The 27,942-nt window shown below is 39.1% G+C and overlaps 1 protein-coding gene across 1 annotated transcript; it reads left to right on the forward strand.

The window, feature by feature from the left end:
- The first annotated feature begins 135 nt into the window (after nucleotides 1-135).
- LOC110967509 (GTPase IMAP family member 5-like) lies at nucleotides 136-27,714 on the forward strand. The gene is made up of 3 exons (XM_051944220.1): nucleotides 136-155; nucleotides 24,206-24,884; nucleotides 27,652-27,714. The coding sequence occupies exons 1-3, from the start codon at nucleotides 136-138 to the stop codon at nucleotides 27,712-27,714; spliced, it is 762 nt and encodes a 253-aa protein (XP_051800180.1).
- The last annotated feature ends 228 nt before the right edge of the window (nucleotides 27,715-27,942 follow it).

The following is a 27,942-nucleotide window of genomic DNA, read 5'->3' on the forward strand; positions in this document are numbered from 1 at the left end:
ATTGTGATGGTGGCAATGAAGAGTGACAGGTAAAAGGGAGAAGAGTAGGGGCAAGACATGCAGAAAAGAGCCGCAGTTAGGAATAGAACCCAAGCCGCTGCACATGGACCGCCTGCTTAACCCGACAAGCTATACATGGAGCTACCAGGTACCCCGTAAGTAAAATTATTTAATAAATACCAACGCACCGACCAAAACGACCGAATGAAATAACGTTCAATCCGCCCCTGCCTAAAATAGAGCAACGTCATTCCGACGAGTCATAGTGACGTTCAAGATATCTTTAACTTACATTTCGCCTAGTGGAAACTGAATTACGAATATCTGTAATTTCCATTTAGGATATGTGACGCGTTTCATGACGTTTCAGTTACATCATTAGAGATATCCGTAATTCAGTTTCGACTAAGCGAAACTGATATTTAGATATCTCTATCTGTCCTTTCGGATAGTCAAAATTACGTTATGGATATCTTTAATGAAAATTCCGGATATCCAAAATTCATTAACGCCTAGTCAGAATGGAGTTGTGGATATCTGCAGTCTTAGTTCCGGATAGTGCAATCTAGGCATTAAATGTTAAAACGGCTTGCCATAAGCGGCTTATCTATTCCTTGCAGAAACGACCCCCTCCACCCTCCCTCCCTCCCAGCCCTAACTATCAAAAAGTTTTTTTATCTGCTCCTGAGCAGAAGCGTCCCTGTCAAACCAAATTTCTGCATTCTTGTCCACCCTATGACAAAAGTTTTTTAGCATTCTTTTTGACAGAGAAACCCGTGAAATCAAATGTTCTGTATTAGCTTTTCTCCTCTCTCGTCTTTCTGCGTGCTACCCCTGCGACCTGTCATCGAGAGCTGTCGTGACCATGTGAGCGCGAGATACCTCCCCCAGCCACACTGACAGGAAGCCCTCCTTAATCGAGGTTTATCAGCGTAGCGGGGGAGAAGCGGGTTTGTTAAACAAACAAGCAAGAATCTTTTTACACTGTCTATGACACTCAACAAGAACTAATAAAAAAAATTCAGCAATTTAACTGCTTGAAATATACCATTTGGAAAAAGAAAACATTAACAACTTAACTGTTTGAAATATATCATAAATAAAAAACATTAACAATTTAACTGTTGAAATATACCAATCTGAAAATAAAACTTTAGCAATTTAACTGTTTGAAATAGGTCCGTGTATATTTTGGTAATTGGATTTTCCGTTCTAAAGCAGGTATTGAAAAACAAAAAAACGAGTGGTTATTTGATTTTCGTTTTCAAAGGCAAAAATTAAAAGTTGTTGCTAGAGGTACGGACCCGTACCTGTAGCCTGTGGACTACGGATACGGCACTTGCCATTTGGCAGACAGATACACGAGATCTGGTCACGTGACTCCCGGTAGACGCTAGCGGTACGGACCCGTAGCATCGGTACAACAGGTACGGACCCTAAACCTGACCCTAACACTAACCCTAACCTTAACCCTTTAAGCTGCAGTCAATTCCAGCCATTTTCAGTACAAAAAATCGCTAATATTCTATTTTTAAATTAAAAAAATAATGAAAAATACAGGGAATATTGGACGCACATCGCGAGGTGCATTTCCTTGAAAATGACCGATTCGTGGATTTTATACCGACCTCAGGACATGTTTTGGACAAAATAGTTTACTGGCTTGTGTCGTCTGGATGTAAAAGGTTGGATTATGGCCGTTTTTTGTGGAACATTTTCATCTGTGTGTAATAATGAACCCGGAAATATGAATCGCATCTGAAAGTGGTTTATACTGGCGGATTCATGAGAATCTAAGCTTTCCATCGGCGTATAGTGTTTGTATAATCGCGTTTGCAGCCGTCGGACATTCTTGAAATTCCTATACAAATTACTAAGTGTACCACCGGCGGTACACTGAAGTTTTGCTTACCTTTCAACAGTTTGCAGTGGTTAGCAGCTTCTTGACTCGCGAGACTCGCGTACGGGTCCGTATCTGTCTGGCAAATGGAAAGTGCCGTATCCATAGCCCACAGGCTATGGGTACGGGTCTGTATCTCTAGACACTACCAAAATGAAAATTGAAATACAAGGCGTTTTTCCTTTTCACGATCAAAAAGGGATATACGAATTTTAAAAAATGCTTTGATTTTCATTTTTTATTTACAAAAACAAAAAATAAAATAAGTAAGAGACAGAAACGAAATAAGACCCGTTTTTCATTTTCTGAGACCGGAAGCGGTCATCAGCAAGGGTGGAGGCGTGATTGGTCAGACTGAATCAGAGCCGAGGACTCTCTGTCCCGCCCACATTTGTCAGCTTCTGCTGTTTATGGATGCTGCTACCGCTGCTGCTAACAACGTTAGCTTCCAAAAGTGGAGATAAACTCTACAGGTAAGTGTTAAAGTCAACTTTGTAACTAGTTGCACTCTTCTCTACTTCTGGACAACAATATCACATATAAAGCAGTGAAGTTACTGTAAGTTACCATCAGACTGTAACCTCTGATATAAACATGTTCTAACATCGTGTTTTAAAGTCGTTCTGTAAATCTCAATTTATGTTTCCTAATCCTAACTTTGTGTTTACACTGAGGCTAATCCCGGTTAGTCAGTAGGGGTGTAAGAAAATATCATTTCGGCGATATATCGCGATATTTCGTTTTATGATATTGTATCAATATTAAAAAGTATGATATCGATATTTTTAGTTATTTATTCAACTGCAGACACGGCAGAGGTTCATTTCCGATTGTGAGTTAAACCTCCAACCGTTAGGTGGCAGCACTTACGTAGTCAATTGAAGCAAGGACGTGGAACGAGATTCACGAGAGAAACGGCCTCACACATGAACAAACACAGTTCAGCATGGCAGAATGCGTGCACATAACACCGGCCCCTGCGGTGTACAAGGCTGAAGTGTGGACACATTTTGGATTTCTACACAAAGTAGGGTGTGCAGAAATTGACAAAACCCATGCCGTTTGTAAAATGTGTCGTGCCCGAATAAAGTATTCGGGAAACACGACAAATCTGCGAGCCCACTTAGCGAGACACCATGAGAACTTGCCGCTAGCAAGCAATGCTAAACAAATGAATCCTTGCCAACTAACTCTTGACAAAATGCAGTCACCAAAGCTTCCACCGACTTCGAGTCGCGCAACGAAGATAACACAGTCAGTTATATATTTCATCTGCAAAGACATGCGCCCTCTTAGTGTCGTGGAGAATGACGGGTTTCGTCATATGCTAACAACTTTGGAGCCCCGCTACACAATACCTTCTCGACAACACATCACGGACACCGCTTTGCCGAACTTATATAAACAAGTTAAAGCTACAGTGTTGGATGCTGTCAGTTCAGCGGAGAGAGTCGCTTTGACATGCGACGCTTGGACTTCGAGGGCTACTGAATCGTATGTAACCATTACAGCTCATCACGTAACAGACGAGTGGAAACTAGCATCCCATGTACTGCAAACACGAGCCATGCATGAGAGCCATACTGGGGAAAACATAGCCACGTTACTCCGCGAGGCTGTGAATGAATGGGGACTGGTAGAAAAAAATCCCATAGTTGTGACAGATAATGCAGCTAACATGGCTGTGGCTGCTAGACTGGCAGAAATGAGTCACATACAATGCTTTGCACATAGTTTGAATCTTGCCTCGCAGAAAGCACTGAAATTGCCAACTGTGGCACGACTACTAGGCAGGATCAGGCGTGTTGTAGCTTTCTTCAGACGCAGCACCATAGCTAGCTACCAACTGAAGATCAAACAGGAACAGCTCCAGCTACCAGAACACAAACTGATCATAGATGTTGTCACAAGGTGGAACAGCTCTTATGACATGACTGAGAGGTTTTTAGAACAGCAACCAGCCATCTGTGCAGCACTGCTTTCTACAGAGGTGAGAAAGTCTGAAAAAGAACTATTTACACTGACTGAGGCTGATATATCATGTGCAGAGGAAGTGCTAAAAGCACTTAAGCCCATGAAGGATGCCACCTTGGTGATGTCAGAGGAAAGCATGCCAACACTGTCCATCATTGCTCCCCTTCATGCCAAGCTTATCATGGGCACAGAGGAAAGCCCACATGATACACAGACTGTGAAAGACATTAAAACTGCTATAGCAGAAGATATAGCAAAGAGATATTCCAGTGACGGGGAGATGCTGTCCATGGCATCAGCTGTTGATCCCAGATTCAAGGAGCTACCCTTTCTCTCTGAAGCACAGAGCAGTGAAACCTACTCCAGACTGACCGATGCTGTGGTGGCTGCAATAAAAAAGCAGCAGAATGTAAGTAGATATTTAACTAAATATAATAATGTCATTTAGTTTTAATAATTGTACTTGGATATGCATGCAGAATGCAGATGTACAATAGGATGAAGTTTTGATTGCTGAAATATTAATTGTAGTTTGATGTTTTTCAGCAGAAAGAGGAGGAGAAACTAAATGAAGTTGATCACCTACCTAACAATGAGAAGGATGACCATGCTCCCACCCTCCAGCCCCCACCCACTAAGAGGCCAAAGTGCTCGTCTGCTCTGGCTGACTTGCTTGGAGATGCATTTAGCTGTACCAAAGACACCACTTCCTCAAAATCTGCACAACATCTTGCTGCAGCTGAGGTTAAGAGATATAGAGATGAAACCCCTTTGCCTCTGTCAGGGGATCCTCTCAGCTGGTGGAGGGACAATGAACAAGAGTACCCTCAATTATCCAAACTGGCCAGATGTTACCTGCGCATCCCTGGCACAAGCGTCTCTGCAGAGAGAGTTTTCTCCAGTGCAGGAGACATTGTTACTTCACAAAGAAGTGTTCTGAAAGCTGGCCATGTGGATCAGCTTGTGTTCCTCCACAAAAACCTCAATGTTGCAAAATGAGGAATATCATATCGAAATGTTTGAGGTTGTGCCTTTCTTGAATCTGGAATTCTTTTTTTTTTCTTTTTTAGATATTTTTTGGGAATCCTGCAAGCTCTTTTATTTATATATGGGTATTTTGCTCTTTTCATTAATATATGTTTTTTTTGCTCAGTTGTTTGTATACTACAAAAGTAGTACTGTGATATTGCAGGGTTTTTTTTCAACTTGATAACACTATTTTGTTAAATAATGGTTATTTCAAGCATCCTAAAAGCACTTAACAGCATTACTGCAAAGGGATAAAACTAATTAATGTGGGAAAAAATCAGAACATGGTGAGTTGAGAACATTTTTCAAAGTTTTTGACAAAGTTTTAAATATGACAAACATTTGTTTTGCTATCTGTTAGTTTGACTGAGCAATAAAAACAAGGTAAGCATTTGAAATGAAAGCTTGTACAATATTTGGGTTGTGTTTAACTGTAACTTCAGTGTGTTTTTGCATTATATTCCAGTGTATTGGGAGATGGCTTTAACGTGGCACCTTAGCTAACCTTGTGAAGTTGCCAACACTGTCAGCTACCTGCTATAACTCAGTCACTACTTTTTCTACGCCTTTATGTGAACTAGTGTGCCTTAGTATCGAAATAAGAACATGTTGTGTCTCAACTACGCATTCTCTGCGTTTAGCACATTTACTGAACGAAATACAGACATATTTCCTCAGGCTTTTAATTGTCATGTTTGCTTGGCATGTAACGTTCTGATAGTGATAAGCACTTCATTTGTTTTAACTCAATATCCTTCTGTCACTGACATGAAAAGATTTGGTATAGCCTGACTTTTGCTGATATTAGTTACTTTGTTCCACAAAAATATTGTTCTGATGTTGGGTAAGTCAGGGATTGTGTACTCTGCATTTTTTCACAGCTAATGGAATCTGAACATTTGAGCAGGATCTTAAACTGTAATGTCTGTAAGACATAATTTTATTTATTTGTTTTTTTATTTTTTTTTGTACTTTTAAAGCTGGATGTTAAAACATTAATCATTCAAATGCTGCACTTTAAGTTTTTACAGAGGAAAGTTTTGTGATACAGCATTAGATACTGTTCTAATCAAATAAAAATGTATTTAGTAAGTGCATATTGCTGGTGTAATTCAGTTTTTCCAGGAAATAATCTTTAACTACAAGAAAAATATCGCCTTGTTAACAGTATCGTGATATATCGTGCTATATCGTGATATATCGTATCGCGAGCCTAGTATCGCGATTTGTATCGTATCGCCAGATTCTTGCCAATACACACCCCTATTAGTCAGTCTTATCTATTAGGTGTAGCTAAGTGTCCTGAAGGTCACAGATGATCAATCATAATAGATCAGTCATAAGGGAAACTGCTGTTTCGAGGCGCAGTTCATTAATGATCAGCAGATAGAAATTAATCTACCGTATTTTCACGACCAAAAGGCGCACTGTACCAAAAGGCGCAGTCTCAGTTATGTGTGCCATTACTGTATTTAAAACACACATAAGGCGCACCTGATTATATGGCGAGGGTTTTATATACAATCCACGCCCACACTTCCCCCTTTAACGTTCTCATGGTGTCCTCTACTACGTCGGCCTTACAACAACAACACACACACAAGCATACAAGTGTGCGTATTTAAAAATAGAGCGGGAGCAAAACTGAGTTTGGTATTCACTTTTTTTTTTTACCGGTAATCGTCATCAATCAAACCCATGGAAGTCCTCATCCTCTGTTTCTGAATTGAACAGCTGCGCTAAACCTCCATCAAACATGCCAGGCTCACTTTCTTCACTGTCAGAGTCACTTTCCGTGCCGTGCGGCGCCTCGGAAATGATGCCGGCTTTTGCGAAAGCTCGAACAACAGTGCCAGCAGACACGTTAGCCCAAGCATTTACAATCCATTCGCAAATTGTGGCGTAACTCGCCCGGCGCTGTCTTCCACTCTTAGTGAAACTGTGGTCTCCATCGGTCATCCATCGCTCCCACGCCGCTCGCAGCCTTACTTTGAACGGCCGGTTCACACCGATGTCCAGCGGTTGGAGTTCCTTTGTCAGGCCTCCCGGAATGACAGCAAGCTCAGAGTTCATTTGCTTCACTTGTTTTTTCACATCGGCTGTGAGATGGGCACGCATAGAGTCACAGATCAACAGCGATGGTGATGCGTGGAAAAAACCACCTGGTCTACGTCCGCCTTACAACAACAACAACACACACAGGACGCACTGCACCATAGGGCGCGCCGCACAATTTGAAGAAAATCTAAGACTTTTATGTGCGCCTTATAGTCGTGAAAATACGGTATGTTAACGTTCCTCCACAGAACTCTGTTACTGATGAATGTTAATCTCTCAGTTCAATGAATGAACAACAATTCATTTCTGAGTTCATATCTCTGTTCTTTGCTTCAAACATTTTTTTTCTCTACAACAGTGTACGGCCAGATAACTCTGGAGCTCATGTTAACGCTAATGATACATTAGAATAAAAATAATAAACTTTATTGTCCATCTAAGGCAGTAAAATACTCTTTGGCCTCAACCAGGAAAACAAACATTTCTATAAGATTAGAAAGTAGGACAAAATACAACACTCTGTTGTGTTTCATTCGTACCCTGATGTGTTCACTCTGATATTTAAAGTTCCAGCAGTTGGACTGAAAAAACCTTGGAGATCTTCTTCTCACTGTTCGTGTCTTTTCCTTCCAGCCTTGGTCTGGATCATTGGGAACATCTGGTCTGATGGACTGAAAGCTACAGAGAACATGAACATCCAGCTGTGGTTGTCTGAACAGTCTTCTCTCCTTCATCACTGTGAGGAAGAGCAGCACTGATGTTCTCCTCATGCTTCCATTAAAAACAATAATGCTGCAGATTCAGCTCCTCTCTCCAGAAAACAACTTGTCTTGTGACTGTTCAGTTTTTACACTTCACTGTTAGCAACACATTATTTCATCCATTTATTATGTGTTTACACATCTTTACAGTTCACAATTGTTAAATAATGCAGTTTTTAAATGTGCAATGAAGGAAATAATGAAGCTCTGAATGTGTTGATGTTTTAATGCTGCATATCTGTTACAAATAACATGGACTTTTTATATTGTACAGGGTTTCTGCAGATATCAGTCAGTCAAATTTAATGCTTTTTAATGCAATTTTAATACTATACTGTAAAAATTTTAATGCCACGACCATGAACTCAAATTACACGGGTTTGGGTTTTTTTTGTAAAAGATGATTTTTATATGAAAACCCTACATTTGACTATTTCTAAATCTGGGAACCACACCTGAACACCAACGGGCTGCAGTCATTCTCTGAAATCCACGTTTTTGAGCAATTTTTGCTGGAATTTGTGTTTCCTCATTTCCCAGCCTGGTCCAGCCTGTCGGCCACTTTAAAAACATGCAGTTTTTAGAAATTGTACCCAACCGGCTGGAACAATTATCTCAATACTTCGGCATGTTTACGCAGATGCACATACCTGACAAATCGCAGTCTATAAATATATATTATTGTCAATTATTTTCTTGAAATTTTAATGCCACCAAGAATCAAATGTAATGATTTTTAATGCCATTTAAGGCCTTAATTTTTGCAAAATCAACTTAATGACTATTAATGTCCTGCAGAAACCCTGTTGTGTTTCTGCTACAGCAGCAGAGATTAAATTAAAGGTGATAAATAGAATCTGTGAATACTAAGAACAGAGAATAATAAACTACTGAAAGAGTTGGTCTGTCCTTCTGTCAGTGAAAGCTAAACAGGAAGTGGTTCACTGAGGATGTCGTCCATTCAATCTCCTTCTTCACAACCAGATGAGGTTTTCCTTCTGTTGGCTTCACTCAGAAGATCCTCACAGTGAACATGAGACACCTGAGATGAAGAGAGATGTCACAGCATCAGCATCAACAGCAGAGGTTCATTTTAAAGTATCCCTGGAAAGATTTCCTATTTCATATAGTTTTCCAAGCACTGAACGACAGAAAGACCTGCAGTCACTTTAGCTTTAGGAGAGGATTTTATTATCCAGCTTACCTGTGCTGCAATTTAAATGTATTAACTGTAGTGTTCATCATTATTTTGGACATATTCTGGGAGGTTATTTTTCTAATCTGCACTAAGATGTAGTACAACATGTGAATCAGTCAATCCAATCCAATCCAATCCAACTTTATTTATAATGCACTTTACAAACAACACAGTTGACCAAAGTGCAGTACACACATAAAATATATAAAACACTAAAAAGCAATAAGCAAAATAAAAACAGGTATAAAATTACAGCTTAGAATGAATTAAAAGCTAAGGTAAAAAGATGTGTTTTAAGAGCTGATTTAAAAACAGGCAGTGAATCGATCTGTCTAAGGTGCAAAGGTAGTGCATTCCATAAAATAGGACCAGCGACAGAAAAAGACCGAGCACCTCTCCTTCTCTTGTTTGACTTTGGGGTCACCAGCAATGAAAGGTCAGCTGATCTGAGGGAACGTGCTGGTACATATGGCTGCACCAGCTCAGTCAGATATTGTGGTGCAAGGCCATGAAGGCTTTTAAAAACAAATAAAAGAATTTTAAAATCAATTCTGTAGCGTACGGGAAGCCAATGCAAAGACTTTAGGATAGGAGTTATGTGCTCCCTCTTTTTAGTCCCTGTCAAGAGTCGAGCTGTTGCATTTTGTACCAACTGTAGACGATACAAGAGTTTTTCTTCAAGACCAACATACAGCACATTACAATAATCAAGACGGTCGGTCACAAAAGCATGGATTAATATTTCAAAAAGCTTCGGAGGCAGAATAGGCTTAACTTTAGCCAGTTGTCGGATTTGGAAGAAGCTTGTTTTTACAACTGAACTGACCTGCGCTTCAAGTTTGAGGGTGCAGTCAAATTTTACACCCAGATTCGTGATCACTGGCTTAAAATACTGGCTCAGAGCACCAAAATCATCCTGAGCCGGGGTCCCACTGCAAGGCTCAAACACTGTCATTTCCGTTTTACTATCATTTAAAAACAAGAGATTTAAGGACAACCAGTCCCTGATTTCCTCAACACAGTCAAGAAGTTGTTTTACATTATTGCCATTTCCATGCTTCAGTGGCATGTACAATTGTCTATCATCTGCATACAGATGAAAAGCAAGGTCGAGCAAAACAAGAATGACACTGTGACCACAATCAGTAGCTTGAAGAATATCATTAAAAACTCTGAGTAAGGCAGTTTCAGTACTGTGCCTCGATTTGAAGCCAGACTGGAACACTTCACGAGCAGAATTCTCCTCTAAAAATGCTTTTAGTTGATGGTACACTATTTTTTCAAGAAGTTTGGATGTAAACGCAAGCTTAGAGACTGGTCTGAAATTAGACATAATGTTGATATCCAAGCTAGCTTTCTTAAGGAGAGGTTGCACCACTGCTCGTTTAAGGCTCTTGGGCATACAACCAGAAATTAGACTGGTGTTAACAATTTCAAGAACGTAAGGGGCAACAGCAGAAAAAACTTCTTTAAACTAACCAGGAGGTAAGGGATCATTCGGTGATCCAGAAGGTTTCAAGCTACCTACAACTTCTTCCAGAAAAGTCAAAGTGACAGGCTCAAATCTGTGAAAAATCACAGAGGGCATGGCTGACACTGGAGGTTTATAAGCTGCGGGGCTAATCAAAGCCCTAGTGTCCTCAACCTTATTAATAAAAAAGGTCAAAAAAGCTTCACACATTTCATCTGAAGGCGCTACAGAGACCGGCTGGGGAGCATTCAGAACATTGTTTATGGATTGAAACAACACACGGGGATTGTTAGAATTAGAAACAATGATGTCTGAGAAGTACTTATTTTTTGCTGATTTTACAATTTTTTGATAAATACTCAAACTAGTTCTTAAAACAATGTTAACGACTAGAGAGTAAATTTACTGTTTTCTCCGTTTTAACTTCAGAGACTCAGCAGATATGGGAGACGCCAGCATGTCGTCATTTGCTATGGTCACGTGGTACAAGACTGCTACTGGTTGGCAAGAACCGGCAGTAACATAACGGCTTGCTACGAGAACGGTATCGGGTTTGAAACAAATACGTAAAGTTATCGCTTTTCATGAATGAAATTGCACATGTATTTACCACAATGGTAATATCGTGTGTAGTTGGTTGTACGACGCGTTTTGAGAAGGGATCAGGCTTGAAATTTCACCGAATATCGATGTCAGGAGAGAGAAGATGGCGGTGGCTTCAGCCATTAACAGGAAAAATTGTACCCCAGTAAGCAGCAGAGATCGTGTTTGTGGCTCCCACTTTTCTTCAGGTAAAGTATTCAACAGTTTAGCATGTTTAGTATGTCCAACTTTGAGCTTATTTACCAAAAGATACTGATTTAGTGTCGCATCCTTCGCGTGAAGCGATCTCTCCACTTTCGCTTTGGTTCAGTGTTGTCATGTGTTACCGATCGCTTTTTAGGCGATGAAAGTATACTAAAGTCGAATGAAGCATATACAATAACAGCTCCTTAAGCCAGCAGCCTCCTATTTGTAACCATATTTGTTTCTGTATGCGTCTAGCGATCGTTTTTTAGAATTGTCCTATTTTCGATCACCAATGCTGTGGGTCTGTTACTGTTACATAGAAGCCATACTGCAGACAAAAAATACAGCAACTTCTTGACATTTCTTTGACATCTTGTTGAAGATTAACAGAAGATATATTATTTTTAATTCATAATTATATATTTTTGGGTGGGTGAACTGCCCAGCGGTGTCAGTCATTTAAAAATAAATGTCGGTGAAGGAAATGTCCGGCCACAATGAAGGATCGTCAACCCACTCAGTCTTCAAATTGTAGGGATCTGGCAAGGTTTTACCGTTTCCCTGATATCTCAGCTTACTCACGTATATTTGTCCGGCCTCAGGTGATAAGGATCGAGCATAATCGGACAATTTCACGGAAGGATAGTTCGCATTGTTATCATCAGCCATTGTTCCTCTGGTTCCTCTTGCCAACCAGCGCGGTAATCACGTGACTTCGTGACGTCACTGTTTGTAAACACTGGCGTCTCCCATTTAGGACTACTGACAACACAGAACCTTAACCTTACTGTCTGAATCACATTTAGGTTTTCTAAACATTACAATAATGTGAACCAGCGTCTCCACACAGTTTTATTAACTAAATGTACCACATTACACTAACAAAACACACTTCAGCTGCTTCCATAAAACACAATGCAAACATCGTTAGCTTAATGCTACATTAGGTTTAATCAAGCTACGACTGAGCAGCTCGCTCGGTTAGCATCACTAATTTATATTAAAGCTAATATTTACTGGATGCTAACTCTCTTCTCTGGTCAATATACAAAGAAATAAACTCCACCAACATCTGGACTGCATGGCACACATTATATCTGACACGAAAGTTGCATATGAAGTGCATTAAAAGCGGTACCGATAAGAAAATAAACATTTAGCCTACTTACCGAACTTTCAGTCTCTGCTGGTAGAATCAGCCAAAGGGAGCAAAATGGTTAAAACAAGCCAACAGGCAGGGAAAGTGTCTGTGGAAAAGGTTCTGCTTCTTCACCGATAAACCACCAGTGACCATATCAGAATTAATCCAATCCAGGAGAGCAGAGTCTCGGCAACATCCTCCAGACTGTCAGTCATTCCAGACAAACTGTCAATCAGGTTACCACGCCCCCTTGTGTCGCAAAACTTAATAAATAAAAAAATTGATATTGATTTATTTTAAGGTCGGCCACTTGATCTTTCGTTTTGACCATGAAAACTAACAAAAACAACAACATTTATTTACAGTCTATGCACCGTACTCTGTTTGGCTCCACCCTTGCTGATGACCACTTCCGGTCTCAGAAAAGGAAAAACGGACCTTTTTTCGTTTCTGTCTCTTACTTATTTTATTTTTTGTTTTTGTAAATAAAAAATGAAAATCAAAGCATTTTTTAAAATTCTTATATCCCTTTTTGATCGTGAAAAGGAAAAACGCCTTGTATTTCAATTTTAATTTTTACCTTTGAAAACAAAAATCAAATAACCATTCGTTTTTTGTTTTTCAATACCTGCTTTAGAACGGAAAATCCAATTACCAAAATATACACGGACCATTTCGGTCAACATGTCATTACACTTATTGAAGGTAGTCACCTTTAACAACTAACATTTCAAAAAGAACAAAACATACATAATACTACCATTGGAATGACTACTAATACTTGTATCCCAATTTAAAGTACTGAAAAGCAAAAAAGTGTAATGCCCTTTTTGTGTCACAAGGTCTAGTTTAGAGCCATACCTGTAGATATCATGACATGTTGACACCCATTTGCAATGCATACATGTAATTATAACATACACATACAAATTACATGTACTAACTTGAATTCAGGGAGCTCTGTAGTAGTTTATGGTTGATTAATTCAAAAATAACAACAATAATGTTGAATTTTACAGTATCAGTGCAGTGGGATTAAACATGTTAAATTTAATTGTACAATGTCATGTTACAAGCAAAAGAACCTATACCTAAGTTATAACTTAGGTATACCTAAGTTATACCATTACACTTTTTGAAGGTAGTCACCTTTAACAACCAACATTTGAAAAAGAACAAAACATACATAATACTACCATTGGAATGACTACTAATACTTGTATCCCAATTTAAAGTAGTGAAAAGCAAAAAACGATTTTGACATTACCCATGCCATTTTGAGTAAGAATATCTCAGTAACTACAAATATAACCCTGCTGCTTTTTGGTACAGTGATAGAAGACAGATGGAACTGTCTTGTAGAAAAAGTTGGGCTCTCTGGTACCTGTCCCACACTGAGATTTTTGCCACTAAAAATAGCCAATTAAAAATATCGTCCAATTTTGGGAGCTCATATTTTCCAAACTGAGGTACCTAGAAAGCTCTATTTTGCTAAGTTATCACACAAGTTTGTGTAGAATGGAACCCAGGGGTGTTAGAACACTTCTGTGCAGTATTTCTAGTACTTTTAAGGTCCCAAACGCCACTTGTGAGTAGGTATCTCATAATTTTTAGCATTTTTAGCAAGCCCCCATGGCCTGCAGAATGTAGGGAAACACCTGGGGATGTTTGTGGGGCACTAGCTACATGCAGAGGCCTTTTTTTTTTTACCAACTCACAGCTCTCTGGTATGTCTAGAGGCTGAGAAATAACCACTAAAAGATGCAAAAAAACACTGGCGAGGCTTTTTATAGCCCAAATTCTGAAAATTTCAGACCCCCACAACTCAGAAACTATTTGAGCTACAGGCCTACAATTTGCATAGAAAGTACTTCTGTGACTATCTAATGGCATGCAAATTTAGGACTAATTTGAAAATGGTGCTGCAACCACCATCTGGTAAAACCACACGGAATGACCCCACAGTCTCCTTAGAGAAAACTCTCTTTTGGATTTGAAAAGCAAAAATAACAAACTTTGTAATATGTAATCATAGAATGAGATATTTATTAATATGTTATACTACAGAAAAATGCTTTTCTATGTCGTTGTTAGTAGTAGTAGTAAAAGCTGATTTTTCTAATTCAGTATAGTTTGTTGGTTGAACATAATTTCATTAGAAGTTGTAAACACTCAAAAAGACTGATGTAAATTGTTGCTTTTGTTAATACTCAGTGGCTGGAACAACAGCTTGGGGCCACCAGGAGCCTTCACTGCAGCAGACTCTGAAAGTGAAAATCCTTCCCCTTAAAGAGGAGCTCTCAGTAGCACACAGGAGGACCTTAAGTGATTTTGTTATTGCCTCAAACATCATCCCCTCCCTCAGCCTACGTCCTCAGCTGATCTCTGTCCCCTGTCAGCCCCTTTCAGGTGGAGTCACGCTCAGAGTTGAAGCTTAAATGTCAGTTTCAATTTCCACCCATCATTCCCCACCGTCATTTTTGATCAGGAGAGCAGCCTAGTCGACAGAGTGAAGCAAAACTACCTTAAAGCCACTTCGTAGCCACACAGCAAGAGAGGCCGACGGAGGACCGATTATCTGACATCCACCTGAATAATCTTCACAGTGCACTGACTGCTTTCACATCATGGATGGTGAGTTAGATTTACTTCTTTACATCATTCTGTGGCTCACTGAGGCTGAGAATCAGAAAAAAAAACATAACAAACATTTATGTAATCTTGTATCCAGCTCAGATAAGGAAGTGTTCAGAGTGTTCAATTGTCATAGATTCATGCTGATGCTGACTTGCTGTCTGTGTTTAATTGCAGCCCCTGGCAAAAATTAGCGAATCACCAGTCTCAGAGGATGTTCATTCAGTTGTTTAATTTTGTAGAAAAAAGGAAATCACAGGCATGCCACAAAACTAAAGTCATTTAAAATGGAAACTAACTGGCTTTAAGAAACATTAAAACAAATCACGAAAAAAATTGTGGTAGTCAATAACAATTTCTGTTTTAGATCAAGCAGAGGGAAAGAAAACTATGGAATCACTCAATTCTGCTGAAAAAAATTATGTAATCACCCTGTAAATTTCCAGTTCTAAAACTAACACCTGCATCAGATTAAATCTCCTCATTATTTTTTTGATCAAATGTTTATTGATTTTTAACAGACAGCAGTTAAGACAAATGAGAGAGGAAAAAGAAAAAATAAACCCATTGATAGGGTTAGCATAATAGAATACTGCCTTTGTTGTCTTTGTTTTCACCCCATTAACTCGTTTCCCCCCACCCTGCACCTGGTTAGCATATTAAATATTAAATGCACAAAATTGTTCAAACCACAAAAAACCCATACACATACACAAAGAAGAGGCAGAGAAAAAAACCAAACAAACAAAAACCAAACAAAAAAGCACAAACAAAACAAAAACAAAATAATTCATACACTTATACATAATTAATTCACTCATTCATTTTATCGTAGCCCATCTGTACGACATTTTGTACCTTTTAACCACATGGGCAGGAAACAAAATACAAAAGAGATAAGGATATAATTCAATGCACAGCCAGAAATGTGAATTAGAGTATAGTTCTTATACTAAGCTCTCGTTTTTTTCATCAGGTTTGCCCAACGGTTGATATTTTGTGCTTTAGCTGAATTTAATCGTGCTGTGGTCAGCTCTAGCTGTGCAACGTCCTTGTAAGAAGAAAGCCATTTCTTGGTTGACAGTAGGGATGGGTCGATACCACTTTATCGATACTTTTTGGTCAAAAAGTTTGATATCGATTTCGATACTTTTCTAATATTTCAGAGATATGTTGTACTGTTAAAAAACATAGTAATTTATGCAAATAAAACTTTAATGCACTGCTTTCAAATAAATTTTGCAGTCGTACATGTCACAACTGAACAGATTTTGTTTTCAAGTGTAATACATAACAAGAAGTGCAACCAAAGTAAATGCATTTTGTTAATTTAACCAAATTGCATAAAATGCAAGAAAAATGTAAACAGGAAATGGGACTGTTGCCTAATAACACTAAAAACTAGTGCTGTGCTATACTGCAAGATTCTGGTATCTGGTATTCCCCCCACCCCCGTTTTTGTCTTTGATAATAAAGTATACAGATTGTAAGTTCATGGCACCCATCTGGTCCCACCTGGTTGCTTATCGAGAGATATTTACCGATGTTCTCTGAACGCCTCACAGCGAAGACTACGGTACTGCTCAGTGGCTGAGTGATCAGAGTGTGAGAGCAAAATTTACTTATTTAAAAGAGTAAGATTAAGGGTCCTCATTTCAGATTAGTCCAATATGAAAGCAATTGATTTTGTCCATATGTTGCTTTCTGTGAGCGGAGAAAACAGCACACGTAAGTGCGCTACGTCTTTTAAGAGGGGAGCGCATTTTTACATTTTAAAGGCCGCGGTCAGTTGCAGCATTAGTCTTTGTAATTGTCTCTGGTTCAGTATCTTCCTGCCTGCAGTCTGATCTGTCAGGGCCGCTGCAGATGATCTGCATGAATGAGATGAGTTGCAGGACGTGGTCGCGCTCCGCGGATCGCCGTGAGTGCCAGCGCGTTCCCCCCTGCTTCTCCCCCTCCCTTTCCAGTTGTGAGTTTCTGGCCAGTGTTGGTATTATAGTAACTTGGTATTCATCTGTGAACACAACCTGTTTAATTTTGATGTGGCAGAACACCTGGATGCTGCTGCCTTAAGTGACAAGATTATATGCTTCCTTGAGAAGCATGGGCTGGAGTACAAGGAAAACCTTGTAGGCCAGGGATATGATGGTGCGGCAGTGATGCGTGGAGCACATGTAGGTGTTAAAGCAAAAATAAAAGAAGTAGCTAAACATGCCTTCTATGTTCACTGTAGTGCACACTGCTTGAACTTAGTTATTGTAGACGCTGTAAAAAAGTGTAGCAGATGCAGTTTGAGACATTTTGGACACTTTTCTTATTCCATCAATTGAAAGGATGTTCGGGATGATGACGTCATTTTTCAAGATGATAAAGCATCTTGCCATTGAGCAAAAAGTGTGAAAACTTTCCTTGAAGAAAGACGCACAAGGTCAATTTAATGGCCTGCAAATAGTCCGGATCTCAATCCAAGTGAAAATCTGTGGTGGAAATTGAAGAAAATTGTCCATGACAAGGCTCCAACCTGCAAAGCTGATCTGGCAACAGCAATCAGAGAAAGTTGGAGCCAGATTGATGAAGAGTACTGTTTGTCACTCATAAAGTCCATGCCTCAGAGACTGCAGGCTGTTATTTAAGCCAGAGGTGGTGCAATAAAGTAATAGTGGTTTGTTGTGTTTTTTGGTTTGTTTGTTTTCATGATTCCATAATTTTTTCGTCAGAATTGAGTGATTCCATAATTTTTTCCCTCTGCTTGATCTATAAAAAAGCCATTGTTATTGACTACCACAATTATTTTTCTTGATTTCTTTTTGTGTTTCTTAAAGCCAGAAAGTTGTCAATTTAAATTACTTTAGTTTTGTGGCATGTCAGTGATCTGCTTTTTTTCTACAAAATTTAACAACTGAATGAACATCCTCCGAGACTGGTGATTCCATATTTTTTTTGCCAGGGGTTGTAGACTCAAACAGACTGAATCATATCGCTCTCTCTGATATCTCAACTCTAACTTGTTGACCCTCAAACTATGAAGGTAAATTTGTTTCTTTATTCTTCAATCGAAAAAACAGTTGCTCCAATTGCAAAACATGTTTTCAATCAGAAAAAAATTCACTTCAATCAAAAAAAAACATTTTCAATCAAAGAAAAAACTTGTTCAAATGCAAAAAAAAACATTTGAGACCCAAAAAATTGCATATAAACACGTTTTTTCTTTGATAGAAATTTTTTTTTGTGTTGAAAATACATTTTTTGATTGAAGTCATATTTTTGGATTTGAGCCATATTATGGGTAGGACATTTGTTTCTTTATTACTCAATGAAAACAAAAGCAGCCCCAACCTCAAAAAATGTTTTCAATAAAAAAAAAGGTCACTTCAATAATAATAAAAAAATTCAATCAAAGAAAAAAACGTTTTCCCAATAGAAAAAATATTTGAGACTAAAAAACAAATGCATTCGAACACGTCTTTTCTTTGATTGAAATGTTTTCATCATTGAATTCAGTTGTTAATTGACTGAAAATATATTTTCTGATTGAAGTCATATTTTTGGATTTGAGCCATAAAATGAGTAGGACGTTTGTTTCTTTATTACTCAATCACAAAAGATATAACTTTAATCAAAAAATATATTTTCAATCAAAGCAAAAAAAAAAAAGTGTTCGGAGTGTTTCGACTTTGTTTTGGCATTCAAACACCTTTTTTTCCGATCGAAGTGAAAAAAGTTTTGAAGCCTGTTTTTGCGATTGAATCATTTTGACACAAACATCCCACAGTGGGCGGATGCTTCTCTATTGGTCGGGCATGTTTGAGTGACAGGTGTCCACACCAATGACGAATCTCTCTCCAGAAGAAGCTAGAAGCTAGCTACTTGCGTGCGGGGAAGTCAGTCTTTTCTATAGTCGTATGTTTGTGCAGCTGACACTGCATCTGTGGTTGCAGGCGCAGGCCACTCCTTATTCCACCACCAGCTGCAGCTGCATTGTAGTATCCACAATACTTAATTTACTGTGAGTACAATGCCCTCAGCACACTTCATATTATAGGCTATATAAACACTGTTAAGCACGTTATATTAACACAGTGGATTAATATCTCATTGCAGGCATCCAATGGCACAACAGTATTTAGTGAGGTTAAGGGATAGGTTGGGCTCTGTCATCAACAGAGTACCTATTGATTTGGAGTACCTCCTGTTTGTATGCAATCAAGAGTTGCAGTTTGCTCGAGCTGGTGCACAATATTTGGAAGTTCCTGCAGAGCTGGTTGATGGTCTGCAAGAGCTGACTGCAGTGCTCAGCTCACATCTAGCACAGGATACTGTTCCTCCCATGCTTGCCTTAATGGCTCTGACTTTCTGATCTAACTCATCTGAAATGTCAGAATAGCATGATCTGACTGACATGTCATGTTCCTTCATCCTTCTGTAGATGGTCGATCGTGAAATGCCATGCATTTCTGCTAAACAACCCAGTGGTAAGGAGGTATCCAGCAACATCTGCAGAGAGTCACGACTTATCTGTAATTCCGGCCATCCTACTTTCCCTGTCCAACATGTGGTGGCTATATCGTTGTAGAGTGGAGGAACAGTATCCTGTGCTAGATGTGAGCTGAGCACTGCAGTGAAATATGCAATGAGATATTAATCCACTGCGCTGGCTGCAGTCAATTCCAGCCATTTTCAGTACAAAAAATCGCTAATATTCTATTTGTAAATAAAAACATGACGAGAAATACAGGGAATATTGGACGCGCATTGCGAGGTGCATTTCCTCGAAAACGACCTATTCGTGGATAATATGCCGACTTCAAGACATGTTTTGGACAAAATATATTTTACTGGCTTGTTTCGTCTGGATGTCCAAGGTTGGATTATGGCCGTTTTTTGTGGAATATTTTCATCTGTGTGTAATAATGAACCCGGAAATGTGAATTGCGCTGTGTACGTTGAAGCCGTGTATGGAGAACGGATGGATGGATATTCGTTTTTGTCGGACAAATGTGGTTATATTACCCGCTGTGGTAATCACATCTGAAAGTGGTTTATACCGGCGGATTCATGAGAATCTAAGCTTTCCATCGGTGGAAAGTGTTTGTATAATCGCGTTTGCAGTTTCAGACATTTAGCAAATTGCTTATGCAGATCTCAAAGTGTACCGCGAGCGGGACACTGACGCGCAACTGAAGCGCAACGGGTTAATATAACGTGCTTAACAGTGTTTATATAGCCTATAATATGAAGTGTGCTGAGGGCATTGTACTCACAGTCAATTCAGTCAATGCAAACACTATGGGAGACGCCAGCGTGTCGTCATTTGCTATGGTCACGTGGTACAAGACTGCTAACATAACGGCTTGCTACGAGAACGGTATCGGGTTTGAAACAAATACGTAAAGTTATCGCTTTTCATGAATGAAATTGCACATGTATTTACCACAATGGTAATAGCGTGTGTAGTTGTTGGTTGTACGAAGCGTTTTGAGAAGGGATCAGGCTTGAAATTTCACCGAATACCGATGTCAGGAGAGAGAAGATGGTGGTGGCTTCAGCCATCAACAGGAAAAATTGTACCCCAGTAAGCAGCAGAGATCGTGTTTGTGGCTCCCACTTTTCTTCAGGTAAACTATTCAACAGTTTAGCATGTCCAACTTTGAGTTTATTTACCAAAAGATATTGATTTAGTGTCGCATCCTTCGCGTGAAGCGATCTCTACACTTTCGGTTTGGTTCAGTGCTGTCATGTGTTACCGACAGGGGTGAAAGTAGTTTTAAATTCTTGCCGGAACTATTAGTAATAGTTCTGGAGCGTTCCGGCTTACTTTCACCCCATTCCGTCGATGCTAACCATTGTAAATCCTGTTCAAAGTTTTTCAGCCAATCACAAGAACGTGTGGAATTTCACGTGTAATTTATTGCTCGTCCCACTGCAATAAATCAAGCACACCTATTTGCTATGGCTGCTACTGGCCATAACAATCGCTGCGTTACGGAAGTAGACAGGCATGCGCACTCACGTACTGCTGAGTGAACTCCGGTTGATATCTATGGATAGCAGGCAGGCCGGGCGGCGTACCGGCATACCCATAGATACCGGTGGAAGAGCGGCGTACCACCAGCAGATCTTTTCCCGGAACTGCGTTCTGCCACAAGATCCTTTGCCGGTACGCAGTTCCGGACCGTTCCGGCTTACTTTCACCCCTGGTTACCGATCGCTTTTTAGGCGATGAAAGTGTACTAAAGTCGAATGAAGCATATTCAATAACATCTCCTTAAGCCAGCAGCCTCCTATTTGTAACCATATTTGTTTCTGTATGCGTCTAGCGATCGTTTTTTAGAATTGTCCTATTTTCGATCACTAATGCTGTGGGTCTGTTACTGTTACATAGAAGCCATACTGCAGACAAAAAATACAGCAACTTCTTGACGTTTCTTTGACATCTTGTTGAAGATTAACAGAAGATATATTATTTTAAATTCATAATTATATATTTTTGGGTGGGTGAACAGCGGTGTCAATCAATTAAAAATAAGTGTCGGTGAAGGAAATGTCGGGCCACAATGAAGGATCGTCAACCCACTCAGTCTTCAAATTGTAGGGATCTGGCAAGGTTTTACCGCATCTCAGCTTACTCAGCTTACTCACGTATATTTGTCGGACCTCAGGTGATAAGGATTGAGCAAAAACGGACAATTTCACGGAAGGATAGTTCGCATTGTTATCATCAGCCATTGTTCCTCTGGTTCCTCTTGCCAACCAGCGCGGTAATCACGTGACTTCGTGACGTCACTGTTTGTAAACACTGGCGTCTCCCATACACCGATGGAAAGCTTAGATTCTCATGAATCCGCCGGTATAAACCACTTTCAGATGTGATTACCACAGCGGGTAATATAACCACATTTGTCCGACAAAAACGAATATCCATCCATCCGTTCTCCATACACGGCTTCAACGTACACAGCGCAATTCACATTTCCGGGTTCATTATTACACACAGATGAAAATATTCCACAAAAAACGGCCATAATCCAACCTTGGACATCCAGACGAAACAAGCCAGTAAAATATATTTTGTCCAAAACATGTCTTGAAGTCGGCATATTATCCACGAATAGGTCGTTTTCGAGGAAATGCACCTCGCAATGCGCGTCCAATATTCCCTGTATTTCTCGTCATGTTTTTATTTACAAATAGAATATTAGCGATTTTTTGTACTGAAAATGGCTGGAATTGACTGCAGCCAGCGCAGTGGATTAATATCTCATTGCATATTTCACTGCAGTGCTCAGCTCACATCTAGCACAGGATACTGTTCCTCCACTCTACAACGATATAGCCACCACATGTTGGACAGGGAAAGTAGGATGGCCGGAATTACAGATAAGTCGTGACTCTCTGCAGATGTTGCTGGATACCTCCTTACCACTGGGTTGTTTAGCAGAAATGCATGGCATTTCACGATCGACCATCTACAGAAGGATGAAGGAACATGACATGTCAGTCAGATCATGCTATTCTGACATTTCAGATGAGTTAGATCAGAAAGTCAGAGCCATTAAGGCAAGCATGGGAGGAACAGTATCCTGTGCTAGATGTGAGCTGAGCACTGCAGTCAGCTCTTGCAGACCATCAACCAGCTCTGCAGGAACTTCCAAATATTGTGCACCAGCTCGAGCAAACTGCAACTCTTGATTGCATACAAACAGGAGGTACTCCAAATCAATAGGTACTCTGTTGATGACAGAGCCCAACCTATCCCTTAACCTCACTAAATACTGTTGTGCCATTGGATGCCTGCAATGAGATATTAATCCACTGTGTTAATATAACGTGCTTAACAGTGTTTATATAGCCTATAATATGAAGTGTGCTGAGGGCATTGTACTCACAGTAAATTAAGTATTGTGGATACTACAATGCAGCTGCAGCTGGTGGTGGAATAAGGAGTGGCCTGCGCCTGCAACCACAGATGCAGTGTCAGCTGCACAAACATACGACTATAGAAAAGACTGACTTCCCCGCACGCAAGTAGCTAGCTTCTAGCTTCTTCTGGAGAGAGATTCGTCATTGGTGTGGACACCTGTCACTCAAACATGCCCGACCAATAGAGAAGCATCCGCCCACTGTGGGATGTTTGTGTCAAAATGATTCAATCGCAAAAACAGGCTTCAAAACTTTTTTCACTTCGATCGGAAAAAAAGGTGTTTGAATGCCAAAACAAAGTCGAAACACTCCGAACACTTTTTTTTTTTTGCTTTGATTGAAAATATATTTTTTGATTAAAGTTATATCTTTTGTGATTGAGTAATAAAGAAACAAACGTCCTACTCATTTTATGGCTCAAATCCAAAAATATGACTTCAATCAGAAAATATATTTTCAGTCAATTAACAACTGAATTCAATGATGAAAACATTTCAATCAAAGAAAAGACGTGTTCGAATGCATTTGTTTTTTAGTCTCAAATATTTTTTCTATTGGGAAAACGTTTTTTTCTTTGATTGAATTTTTTTATTATTATTGAAGTGACCTTTTTTTTTTATTGGAAACATTTTTTGAGGTTGGGGCTGCTTTTGTTTTCATTGAGTAATAAAGAAACAAATGTCCTACCCATAATATGGCTCAAATCCAAAAATATGACTTCAATCAAAAAATGTATTTTCAACACAAAAAAAAATTTCTATCAAAGAAAAAACGTGTTTATATGCAATTTCTTGGGTCTCAAATATTTTTTTTTGCATTTGAACAAGTTTTTTCTTTGATTGAAAATGTTTTTTTTGATTGAAGTGAATTTTTTTCTGATTGAAAACATGTTTTGCAATTGGAGCAACTGTTTTTTCGATTGAAGAATAAAGAAGCAAATTTACCTTCATATTTTAACAAAAGTATTTTTACTATATGTACATGTGATACATACAGCAAGAGTTCATTCATAGTTTTTAATGTATGTCTTTGTTTTTGATAATTCAGATTTTGTTTTCTGGCAGCAGGGGAACCACTCAGTCACTGATTGTTTTACAGTTTTTCAACATTACAGTATTGAATAGTTTAGCAGATATTTGTCTTTATGCCAGATTTTCACATTGTTTGAGGTTTATTTTTGTGATTCTTTCAGTTTGTTCTCTGGTCCACTGCAGTCTACAAAATTGGAAAACAACAACAAAATAATCCTTTTATTACTTCAAAACTGTCTAATTTTTGAACACCAAGTGTCATGAACAGGGAGCAAGAAATAGTCCAGTTTTGCTGATAGTGAATATTCTCTTCTAGAGCCAAACACAGTGAGGATTGTCCTGCTGGGGAAAACTGGATCTGGGAAGAGCAGCCTTGCTAACACCGTATTTGGAGAGAATGTATTCAAAGTCAAACACTTTCTTGACTCGCAAGCAAATATTTGTCAAGAAAAATCCGGGTCCATCAATGGCAGAAAGCTCACTGTGGTAGAAACTCCTGGTTTCTTCTCTCCAGGAATGTCAGAGTCAGAGCTGAAGTCTGAGATACTGAAGTGTGTCACTGAATGCGCTCCTGGCCCTCATGTTTTTCTCATTGTGCTCAAAGTGGAAAAATTCACTGAGCAGGAAGCACACGTCATCAGACAAATGCATGAATACTTTTCTGCAGAGGTTTTTAAGTATTCTGCAGTTGTTTTCACACATGGTGACCAGTTGTCACAAAACATGAACATTGAGGCGTTCATCAGCAATAATGAGCATCTGAAAGATCTGGTGGAGAAGTGTGGCGGTCGGTGTCATGTTGTAGATAACAAATACTGGAAAAACGACCAGAAGGATGAATACAGGAGCAACCAGTTCCAGGTGGCACAGCTGCTAAATACCATAGACAACATGAAGGAACATGGAGGCTGCTACAGCACTGAAATGCTGGAAGAATGGAGGAGACAACAAAGACAACCGTCTTTGGCATCTTTCCTCGTGAGCACTAAATGTTGGTTTAAAAATGCAACAGAAAAAACTCTGAGAATCTTTGTTGGTGGAGCAACCATCATAGGTGTGGGCAATGTTCCCTCTAATTTTTCACGAGTCTGAGCAAACACACAAACTCCCTGAGCGGTCCCTTGGACCCCTGTGAGCAGTAGTCACGCCAGCATCGCATCCATCCAAGTTACATGGTTTATTAAAAGAACCAAATTACAGCATTTACATTTCTGTTAAAACATTTTGTCAACAGGAGGCAGTTGAAGGCTGCAGTGATTTTGGTGACACTACAATGTATAAGAGTTAAGTTATTGAATATTTGTGTCGCTCTTCACTGTTGCAGCGGTTTTGCAATTTGCAGACGGTCCCTGTTCACTCCATAGACACCAATGATATTTCCGCAGCTTGAAAGACAGCTACTTTGGGCTTGTAGCACATCGTGTGCCTTACAACAATGGGAAAGAGGCATCGTTTATGTTTTTGACAACCTATATCTACCGAGTTATTGATGCTGGAAGTCTATGCTGCATCAGTACAAAGTAAATGCTCTGAAAAAAAACAAAATTGTAGTTTTTTCCCCCTTATTTAGACTACAGTGCAAATACAAACATAAAATCTCAATAAAAAAGTGCTTTGTTGTTGTAATAATCAGGATAACTACATTTGAATGAAAAGGAAAACAAATAACAGTCCTTGGAGCTGCAGTCTAGACCTATAAATGTCTGAACTGTGAACTCGTTGTACTCGCTGCAGTATACGGCGAACTGTAGCAGCATATTTTACACACGGTTTTTGTTTTATTTAATCTTCTCACCGTTCTCTCGTCATTTACATAGGAAGCCAAAACAGGTCCACACAACCGATTTATTTGACGAAGGAGCGTCAGCTAATTCCTCAGCCTCGTCTTCCTCCATTTTGAAGCGAGTGTTTTGCTAGGGTAGGTGAGGAGGGTCAAAAATCATCAGTCTCAGTGGTGCACGGGGCCCCTTCGCATTTTTTATTTCATGCTTTTATTTTGTGCATCTTTGAATTTTATTTTGCCATTCTTTATTTTGCGAAATTTCGTGGCGCCCCTACCATATTGTAAAAAAATGTTGAACTGATTGTTGAACCTGTTTTAGTATCTCTGCTTTTGTCATGTAAGTCCAACTTCCTATTGCAGTAAACAGTTATGTCAAATAAACTAAATTGAAAAGTGAAGAATACTTTCCCTTCCCTTCATGTCAACTGACTCACAACATCCCCCTGCATGTATTGACTAACTGATCCAGAACCATAACATTTATCATCATTTGTTCACTGACTGACTGATCAGAGTGTTGGGCTCTGATGACTCCAAACCCTCAAACTCATTGACAGGATCTGAAGGTGAAGATAGAGTTAGGAGGACATTGTTCAGTTTGAAGATGTCAGATGTGCTTTTCTGCTTGTTTGCAGATGATGCAGTTCTGTTGGTTTCATCAAGATGAGATACACTATTCATGGGATTTGTAGATGAAATGCAGAGTATTGCCAGACTTAATTCAATTATGACTTCTTTCTTATTTTTTATGGGTTAAATGCAATTAAAACACTGAGAAATTGTCACAGGGTTTGAGCTGATCTGGTATTTCATGTTTGATAATAAGTAGAGCTAGCCTCTTGCTTTTCTTTTGTGGATTTATATTAATTTTCAGCCAGCTTTGCAGTTCAGAGGTCAATTTTTACATTTCCATTAAAATATAACATAGCAAAAAATGCAAAGTATACATCACTTAAGTCTCGTTTTCCCTCTAAAATTTAAATGCTAAGAGATGGATTTGCTCCTTTACAGTTTCAACAGTACAATTCGCATTCTTTCATTTGTTTGAGTTTCAAAAACCTTTTGGACTTTACTGAAGACTTGAAAATAAAAATAACAAACAATTAACGTTAATTATTCTCATTTCAGGTTGGGTCTGATCTTGAAAGTTTTGAATCTGTGTACATCCTTTAGCACTGATTTCAGATTGCCAAAGCATTTACTGCACCTAATATTTCCTTTTGTAGAGCTGTTCTATAAATGAGCAAGTTTACACATGTTGTAAATATAAATTGTTTGTACTTCTTCGTAAATAACATGTATGTACTTAACAAAGTAGTTCCCCATTTATCAAACCCAAATATAGTGTTAATGTAGAAGAAATCAAAAAATTAAAACCCAGTGACAGAAACTTGCAATCTCACCTTTTGACCTACTGACTGAACTGCACTGTTTGTGTTATAGTGTTTCCACAGACATGTTTTGATTTGTCTCTACTATGAAATAATGTTTTGGTTTGGTTTCATTATTGTAGATTTGTTTGAATGAAATAACTAAAATGCAAAACTGAGTTCAACAGCCTGTTATGGAAAGTTGCTATGAAACATTTTTATGTTGATGCACTGTTTGTCTTGGATGAAAACTGTAAAAGTCAAAGAGATCTGCCTGCAGCAGTTTATACTGATGTGCCTGACTGAATACTGATGTACCTGACAATGTATTTTGGGCAGTCAGTTGGTACAGTCAAGAGATGTTCGTTGTTTCAGGTTGAATAGTTGTCAATAAAAACTGGATTCTTCCAACTCAGCCAAAATGTGCAGGACTATTTGAGAGTTTTACTTAACTTTTATAATTTCTTTGTTGTCTTTTTGTATCAGAGGTTGGACTGATGATAAAATTCTAAAAGAAACTAAAGGCTAATTGTACTCATTTCTGTCACCTACACCGAGCAAAGCTCCACATCATGAAACACTTTGCCCTCAGTTTCAGAAACAGCCACAGAGAGGAGAGCAGCAGCAGATCCCACATCTGATCCAGAGGACGTGACAGAAGGTGAGCTCCTGAAACGACTACCAAAAGTTGGAGGAATATTTAGAGCAGCATAGATGAATCAGCCATGTAAGATTATCTATTGATAATACCCAGCAAAGCTAACTTCATATTCTTATCCTGATGCTGTACTGTACTCACTGCCATTGAATCACACGGAGGATATCTGGTATTTAGTCTCGAGAGCTGCCACACACACTCTGAACAAGTGCTTTTTGAAATGAT

The sequence above is a fragment of the Acanthochromis polyacanthus genome, chromosome 23, assembly GCF_021347895.1.
Source record: "Acanthochromis polyacanthus isolate Apoly-LR-REF ecotype Palm Island chromosome 23, KAUST_Apoly_ChrSc, whole genome shotgun sequence".
NCBI classification, from domain to species: domain Eukaryota; kingdom Metazoa; phylum Chordata; class Actinopteri; family Pomacentridae; genus Acanthochromis; species Acanthochromis polyacanthus.

Excerpts from the sequence above, each read along its gene's own strand:
- LOC110967509 (XM_051944220.1), top strand. The coding sequence starts at position 136 with ATGGAGCTACCAGGTACCCC. Across the intron at positions 156-24,205 it reads ATGGAGCTACCAGGTACCCC|TGAATATTCTCTTCTAGAGC; the intron begins GTAAGTAAAATT and ends TTTTGCTGATAG. Across the intron at positions 24,885-27,651 it reads CGTCTTTGGCATCTTTCCTC|TTTCAGAAACAGCCACAGAG; the intron begins GTGAGCACTAAA and ends CTTTGCCCTCAG.